Below are 8,794 nucleotides of genomic sequence, written 5' to 3'. Positions count from 1 at the left end.
TTCCATTGAAAGTCATGATTGGTGATAATTAAAGCTAAGATGTTATCAGAATTCTTGATACAGTTGTAAAATCAGAAAACCGAGAGAGAGAGGTAAATTTATCGTTCACTTGTGTTGTGTACTTCTATTTTAAAGCACAAATGCAGCGGTTTCGGCACCTAGACCAGTAGAATACAACACCTCTCTTCAAATGGATTTTGGCAAAGAACACTGTGTTAGGGGGGCTGGTTTTGTTAGTGCTGTTGCAGAAAAAATTTATGTTGCAAAATATTGGCAATACAGAGTTCCAAAAGTACAAGCAAACATCCGATTCTGCCAAGATCTCTTCTGTTGCAGCTCTGAACTGTTGCTTTGACGGGGCCCAGATATGTCATTTTGGATTTCCTGGTCTCTGCGACTTTGGCCAGCGGTTGTCTGTTTGTTTTACCCTTTTTCTTGATTTCGCATTCACCCCGAGCATAGGCCATTTCTCGAGTTTAGTCCTGAACACAGAACAGTCATGAAAATTAAAGCTCTTATACCTCTGCTTTGAATCCAGAATCTGTAATTATTCGAAACCTTACTGAAAAAAAGAAAAAGAAAATGAAAGTTAGGAATAGTCTGTGCTATGAAGATCTGCTGTCTCGTTTCTGGAGAGTGATGAATCTCTGCTGTCATCAAGGAATAACTGATATACTCCCAAGTGTTGCGATTCTTTCTCCTGTTGAGGTTGAACTTCTTTTGAATGAACCATGAAGCCAAGTCTGTTCAACCTCTGTCTTCAAACTATCATTCAGGCTTGGTGTACACGAAGTTTTGTTTCGTATCATTTTGCACGTACTCATCGCGGATCAACTAACTATGTTAAAAAACAGGAAGAGGGAAGAGAAGCTATCAGGTAAATGTAAAATTTGATATGGCATTGAGAAAGTGATGCAAGAGATTCTAGAGGAGCTGAGTTGCCGGATACAGGGTTGACGGCACCGGACTATTTTAACAGGGCAGACAGCACAAGGATGGCAGAGACAGTTGTCAGGGTCCTTTTGTTACGGGTGTCGAAATGACGCAAATTACCCCAATTCAAAAGGGGCAACCATCTGTTGTTTCGGACCCCCAAAATCCATCGTTTAGGCCCATGTTTTCCTAGATTTTTTTTTTTTTTTTCTGTTTTAGTTACTTTTCGGAACTTTATTTTAAGGTGATTTTTATTTCGGTTTACGTTTATATTTCGCTTAATTACTTGCGTTTTGAGAGTCAATTTAGTTCAAAAGTTTAAGAATTAGGTAACGAATTATATAATTCTAACATACTCAGTTAAGTAAAAGTAGGGATGATTTTTTTTAATTTGATTTGGTTTTTACTAAAAGAAAGTAAGCAAACTGGTTTTTTTTTTGTTTTTTTTATTTGGTTCGGTTTTTTTAGTTTAGTTCGGTTTTTATTCAATTTGGCTCGTTTTTTTGTTTGAGTTTGGTTTTTTTTTTTAAGTTTAAAGCCTATAAAACCGAACCGGTTGGTTTTTTTAAAAATTTAATAGGTTTAATTGATTTTTTTTATGGTTTGATTTTTTCAATTATTTTTTTGTGGTTTTCTAAGTTTAATCAATTTTTTAGTTTTTTTACTCATCCCTAAGTAAAAACTATTTAAGCTTGAATGAGGTTTTTTCATGTTTTATATTTAATTTTTATTAAATAAAATAAAAATAATAAGATTTAAATTAAAAATCGTTTCATCAATAAAACTTTAACACCATAAGAAATAACTAATTTAAACTAAATTCTAAGTTTTTAAGTAAAACTTCAAAATATTATTATTTATATAATTCTTAACATTTCAATAATAATTTTATTTTATCAAATAACTATTATTTACTATATTTGGGCCCCGTTTGTTTGCAGGAAAGTTGTTTCTTTTTGGAAAGTGAATTCCGGGGAAAGTGAATTCCGAGGAAAATGAATTCCTGAAAAGTAAAGTATTCAGCAAATAATGACATTTCTAAACTTTTCACAACTTCCGGAAAGTGTTTTCCTCCCAAATTTTTCAGGAAAACACTTTCCTGAAAATCAAGCCAAATTTTCCTTTGACTGGAAAGTGTTTTCTGTTTATCAACTTTCTTAACAGCAAACAAACACAAGAAAGTTTGGAAAGTGATTTCCCAGAAATCACTTTCTGCAAAACAAACATAAGAAAGTTTGGAAAGTGTTTTCCCGGAAACCACTTTCTGGAAAACAAACACAGCTAAAAAGGAAAACACTTTCCTGAAAATTAAGCAAAAATTTTTTTTTGACTAAAAAATATTTTTGTTGACCAGAAAGTGTTTTCCGTTGACTGGAAAGTGTTTTTTGTTGACCGGAAAATATTTTCCGTTGACCAACTTTCCTAATAACAAACAACACGGGAAAGTTTGGAAAGTAGTTTTCCTGGAAACTATTTTCCGGAAAACAAACATGACGTTGATAACATTTACGTTCCTGGCTATGAAAGTCAAGCTTGTAAGCTATTTCAATTTAGATTTTATTAAGGAGAAAGTTATTTTGTTTTTTCTCTCGTATTATGAGATTTTATTTGACTAATTTATCTCAAGTCATTTTTTATGAGTTAATAACTTTGAATTAATTTTTTTAAATTAAAAAATATTTTAAAATAATATAAGTCTGATAAATATATCAAACTCAAAATACTTAAATTTAATAATTAATTAAATATAAAATAATATAAATATAATAAATATTCCAAACTTAAAACATATAGATTCAAAAACTACAAAATTCTATAGTTATGTGTCATGCTCAAAATAATCTTCTAGATTAAAAATATTATACGTATAATAAATTATTATGCATCTTCATTTAAAATAATTATATAAGTCATTTATACATGAGATAATAATCTTCTTATACTCATAAATGTACAAAAGGTATTTACATGGACCTATTATATTTATTATTTTATTAATAATATATAAGAAATATATTTTTTTATTAATGCCATCAAAAGCAAAGAATTCTTCAGTTATTTAAAAAAAAAACAATAAAATTGAAAAGATATAAATACCTTTTAAACCATCAAGGTAAGAATTCAAAACTTTTTATCTCTTAAAAAACTTGAATATATTTAAAAGTATTAATCATTTTAAAACTCAAGAATAAATATTTTTATTTTTAAAATTTAAATTTTTTTAAAATCATTTATTATCTTTCTCATAAAAATATTAATTTTATAATTAGAGTGTTTATAAATTCGATGATTTTAATTTTCTATCATTAGTAACTAATGTTCCTCGATCTAAGAAGAAAAAAACTAATTATCTGGATATAATAATTAACCATTATTCCAAACACTAAAAAATACTTGTTATTTACATACATGGATTTTGTCTTTTCATTTAAACCCTTCCCCAGTTTCCCTTTCTAGCTCAATTTTCATAGTTCAGGCCGCTTTAGAAAGTGGGAAAATATGAATATGAAGATGGGTTCGATACCTCGTTTCTTGTTACTGCTGTGACAGAAAAATGTCTCATAGATTCCAGTGAATGATCAAGCAATAAATGATATACATTACATTAGTACAGTACCATCACCAAAACTTTGTTCAGCATAATTACTGAAATCAAAGGCCAAGGCTGGTGCTGCTCAGGTAGCGTCCCACTTTACTGTCTTATGATGGCAGACAGGCTACAAATTAAGCTTTTTTCCCCTGTAGATAAGCTAGCTGGAAAGGCCCAGCTGCAGACCACTCAAAAGAGAAAGCATGTCCAGTAGAAGTTCATATCTCAATTGATAAAGTAGGCTTCACAACTTGCTACAGATGAGAAATTGTGATAGGAACCTATGGCAGCCTGATGATGATCTAATTATCTTCCTGAAAGGAATCACAGGTCAATAATATTATTAACAAAGGCATTCACAATGAATTCAAGGAACTTAGTTTGACAAATGATTAGCTTAAAACCAAAAAAAATGACAGGTTCTGCTGAGCACGAACAAGGACAACACCAACCACTTGGTGTCATTTTCACCATAAGCAGACACCTTGTTTATAGCAAAACATGGCATGGAGTAACATTAGCAACATGAGTGTATGACGATTAAACCTTGTTCTTGTGAAAATATAATGCTCCATGATGAGCCATTAGTGACACGAGGAATCTCAAGAATTTATAACACCACATATGCAAAGCTGAGAAATTAGTAGATATGTAGCGCGAATAACAGAAGACTGTTCCTGCTCAATTTCTTATCCTCCTGAATGCTTGAATATTTATAAAGGGGATGTGAGAAATCTTGGGCCAATCTTCGCCCATCTCCTTCCGACACCTTTTTTCTAGCAAAGGACAATCTCCAATTTCAAGATATTCGAGGGAGGAGGGCAGTCCCTGTTCTGGCATGGATTCAAGCTTAGGACAACTCCAGATATTCAGTTTGTGAAGAGAGGAGAGCTGCTGAAGCCCCTTGTAGCCCAGAGATTTCAGATTTGTCAGGTTCAGGATGTTAAGGTATTCAAGAGAGGAGGGGAGCCCCTCTTCTGGCATGGACTCAAGCTTAGGACAATCACTGATCATCAATTGGCGAAGACAGGTGAGGTGCTGAAGCCCCTTGAACTCTAGAGATTTCAGATTTGCCAGATTCCAGAGTTGAAGGTACTCGAGGGAGGAGGGCAGCCCCTCTTCTGGCATGGACTCAAGCTGAGGACATCTCCAAATCTCCAACTTGCTAAGAGACGTAAGGTGCTTAAGCCCCTTGTAATCCAAAGATTTCAGATTTCTCAGATCCTGGATTTTAAGGGTTACAAGAGTGGAGGGCAGCATCGTCTCCTCAGGGAAGGACTCCAAGTCATCTTTCCCAACAAATAGGAAGTGTGAAAGAGAAGTGAGAGATTGCAAACCACACACCTTCAATTTTATACAATCTTGGATGCAAAGTGAGTTTAACTTGGATGGCAAACCCCCTTCTGGAAAGAAATCAAGCTGTGGAAGTGAGATCAGTTCCAATTCCTCGAGGGAAGGAAGGAGGGAATGCATGTTTCCCGGCAGAAACTTCAAATTTATGCAACCCTCTAACTCAAGCCTTCTCAAATCTGGGACAGCCAATCCTCCTTCGAGAAAAGATACTAAATTAGGACATTCTGCAATTTTCAAATGACGTAGAGCCCGCTGTCCCTTTTGTATGCAAAGTGACTCAAGATTTTGACAATATTGGATTGTAAAGGTGGATAACGGGGGTAAAGGTCTAGCTGACAAAACTTGAGCGAACTGCAATCGAAGATGCCAACGTCTATGATTATAGAAGAGGAAAGATAACTCATTTGCTCCAATCCCTTAAGTTGAGAATCTTCTCTAAAGGTAAGACACCGCCTAGAACTAGATAATTCCTCTATATATATACGATCATTAGAACCCTCACCGTCATTGACCTGGATTCTGGTGAGCTTGGGAGCCTCTGGAATTGAAACCACAAGCTGTGGACATTCTTCAATGTCAAGTTTCAATAGAGAAGGAAGGTGGCAAGGCAAGGCATTTGTTAACTCCGGACATTTTTCTATCCAAAGCTCTTCAAGGTGAGGGAAAGCACCGGCTGCATCTGTATTCCATTCCTTCCATTTTCGCATCCCCAGTAATGTTAAACTTTTAAGGGATTTAAACGGCGTCTCCATGAAAGGGCCAATTCCATAGAACTCAGAACCAACAGCCACAACTTCATCAAATCCTTTAATTTGGAGCTCTTCAAGATTTGGCAACTGCCCAAGTGGTGGTAAGGAGGTGGAGTTCTTGCATCCATCAAGAACCAAAGACACCATATTTGAGAAAGAAGAGTTTCCAACCCAACCTGGAAACTTTGTACCCCCATAAGCAGTAATGACAAGCTCTTTCACATTTTCAGGAGGCTCCAATTTCTCAAGTACGTCTCTGCCATCCACATCTCCATCCCATGCCAACCTCAACCTCTCAATCTGCTTCTTACCCTTCAAATTGGCATCCAAAGCATCTTGAACATCCTCAACATTTTGGAGATTCCAAATAGAAAGCTTCTCTTGAAGATGTAAGAGCCTCCCCAACTCTTTAATGCAGGACCCATTCTGTTTTCCCAAAAAGAAATCTGTCAACTTTCGAAGCTTTGTGAGTTTTCCCAGTTTGGGTGGCATCTCTTTCAGTTTTGTCCCTTCGATATCGAGATGTTGTAAGTTCACCAGTTTGGACATGTTGGTTGGCAACTTGATGAGATAGTAACACTGCTTCAAGATTAATGTTTGCAAATTGTACAGTTTACTCATATTTTCAGGCAGGCTTTCTATTGATTTACCTGAAAGGTCTAGATATCGCAGATGTTTCAAGTTGCCGATGGAATTGGGTAGCTGAAACTGATGTATATAACCAGACCCAACAAATGATAGTACTCGCAAGCGCTTGAGAATTCTCAACATGTCATGCAATACCTTGCCATCAGCTTTCCACCCAGGTGCTACTAACAAGAAGTTGCGCAGATGTTGGACTTCATGAATGTGCTCAAATATCTTGGATACCTGATCATATCTTGAAGTGAGAGATAAATAACGAGTCCTTTCAGGAAGCCTGCATGGATTTCCACCCTTCAACCTAGAGCCTGATTCTCCATCTCCCATAAACTTCAAGCAAAATTCTCCTGATACGTATTCGGCTAAATCAACTATGAGTTCATGCATGATGAAGCTTGACGGATCATCGCTTGATTTCTGGAAAAATGACCTTGAGACAAGATCATTAAAGTACTTCTCACCTATTCTTTCAATCTCCACATCGCCTCTAGACTGGACTAAAAATCCCTCTGCCATCCATAAGGTGATCAATTCATTCTTCATAAATGTATAACCCTTAGGAAATATTGCACAGTAAGCAAAACAACGTTTTAGGTGTGATGGGAGATAATAATAACTCAATCTTAGAGCCGGAGGGATGTTTTCATTTGACAAACCCCACATGTTGCTATTCGATATCCTCTCCCATTCCTTGGCATCTCCTTCAGAGTGCAAAAGACCACCGAGAGTTTTCGCAGCCAGAGGTAGTCCTTTGCACTTTCTCACTATTTCTCTGCCAAATGCTTCCAAGTGTGGGAGTGCACCAGAATTTACACCGCTAAATGCATGCCTTGCAAACAACTGCCAGCAATCTTCATCGCCTATTCCTTTCAACGAGTAACAGGGGTTAACAGTTTGCATGACTTTCGCCACACCTTCATTCCGTGTTGTTACCACAATCTTACTTCCTTGCCCTGCATACCGCAAAGGTTGCCGTAATTTGTCCCATTCCCCGTACTCAATATTCCACACATCATCTAGAACAAGCAAAACCACTTTCCCCTCCAATTCCTCCTTTAGAGATTCATCAGGATCTTTGATGCCACAAGCACTTGCATTGACCTTCTTAAGAATATCATCCATCACTCTTGTTACATCGAAAATCTCAGAAACCCAAACCCAAGCCTTGAGTTCAAACAAATCTTCTACCCTGCTGTCATTGTAGACAAGCTGAGCTAGAGTGGTTTTCCCAATCCCTCCCATTCCCACTATAGGAATCACAACTACATCCTGGCCATTTTCTTCATTCCGTCTCAACAATTCCATTATGGCTTCCCTGTCAGCATCCCTACCATAGACATAAGATTCATTAACTAGAGGAGTTGTCTTCTCTGACAAAGGTCCACCTCCAACAGCACCTTTTATCCAGCGAAGATCACATTGTTGCTTGATTAAACGTTCAAGCTTCTCAAAAATCCTTCCTAACTTTGCTTCGATCCTTTTCATCCTTCCGTTAGTTGGATTAAGAAATGGAAGGAACTGCCCGACCTCCAATCATGAAACATGAAATAAATTTTAGAATAGACAGCTTTAAAAGTAACATTTGATGTAAAGTTTAACTTCTGTTTTGCTAATATTTTATCCAATTTTCCTTAGAAGAAGATTCAAAGTAGTGCTTACCTGAGTCCTGACAATTTGAGAGGCAGCTTTGTCCTTGGATCGTAGATGTTCATAATCAATCTCCTCCAGCAAGTCCTCAGCTTCATAGACAGCATGTTTAACATCATTAAGCCAGTTCTTCACAGCAGCCTTTGTAATCTGCTTCTCCTCCGCGTCGTCTAGCAGTCCGTTGACAGTATTCAGTGTTTCTTTCAACTTTTCCAGAAGATCATCATTGAGTTTTTGCGTTTTGAAGAATCCCAGAACCTCAGGATGGGCCAACTTCTCGACCAAAACCTCAATAACAGCAGAGAGAAGTGATTCTCCAATCAAAGCCAGAGCCATGCTGTTGATCTTTGCCAAAGAACTGGCAGAAAGCAAGAAGAAAATGAATTATACAGACAATGAGATGTCAAGAAAACAGTTGACTTTGCCTCTGTTTTAGACCAGTCGTCGTAGATAATGTCCTTTATGTTCACCTTACTCCCTTGATCTTGATACCAAATTCCAAGACAGTCCTAAATTTAACAAGTTATACAACTCACAAGATGAATTTATTTGGCCTTGAAGGTTTTACAAAGCAGTCGTCAATTTATCAAGTCATATAATTCAATGGCTTTTTACAAAGTTGAAGATTTCTTAACGTATAGATTTTTCCAATTTAGTTTTGGGTTTTGACAGTGTTCACGATTTTCAATTCGAAAATGGTAGAGGGGTTATTCAGTTTTGCACTTTAATTTCAAAGGAAAATTGCACTAAGGATCTTGAGCTTCTCATAGAAAGACGAGTTGCTAATTAAATTACATTGATTTCTTCCGGTAATTAGTACATGAAAGCACATAAACATTAGTAGAGTTGCAAGGGGGACATTGATAAATTGGCTAAAATA

The 8,794-nt window shown here is 36.3% G+C and overlaps 2 protein-coding genes across 2 annotated transcripts; both read right to left on the bottom strand.

Moving 5' to 3' along the window:
- Positions 1 to 3,838: 3,838 nt before the first annotated feature.
- LOC105141967 (putative disease resistance protein At3g14460) lies at positions 3,839 to 5,017 on the bottom strand. The gene has a single exon (XM_011049391.1). The coding sequence runs from the start codon at positions 4,994 to 4,996 to the stop codon at positions 4,205 to 4,207; it is 792 nt and encodes a 263-aa protein (XP_011047693.1). The 5' UTR covers positions 4,997 to 5,017; the 3' UTR covers positions 3,839 to 4,204.
- A 78-nt stretch (positions 5,018 to 5,095) lies between these two features.
- Positions 5,096 to 8,358, bottom strand: LOC105141965 (putative disease resistance RPP13-like protein 1). Its single transcript, XM_011049390.1, has 2 exons — positions 7,927 to 8,358; positions 5,096 to 7,794 (listed from the first exon to the last, which is right to left on the bottom strand). The coding sequence occupies exons 1-2, from the start codon at positions 8,248 to 8,250 to the stop codon at positions 5,110 to 5,112; spliced, it is 3,009 nt and encodes a 1,002-aa protein (XP_011047692.1). The 5' UTR covers positions 8,251 to 8,358; the 3' UTR covers positions 5,096 to 5,109.
- Between the last annotated feature and the right edge of the window lie 436 nt (positions 8,359 to 8,794).

Source organism: Populus euphratica, unplaced genomic scaffold, assembly GCF_000495115.2.
Source record: "Populus euphratica unplaced genomic scaffold, PopEup_1.0 scaffold197.1, whole genome shotgun sequence".
In the NCBI taxonomy this organism is placed as follows: domain Eukaryota; kingdom Viridiplantae; phylum Streptophyta; class Magnoliopsida; order Malpighiales; family Salicaceae; genus Populus; species Populus euphratica.
The sequence above is the reverse complement of the archived record's forward strand: the minus strand, read 5'-3'. Positions and strand labels throughout refer to the sequence as shown.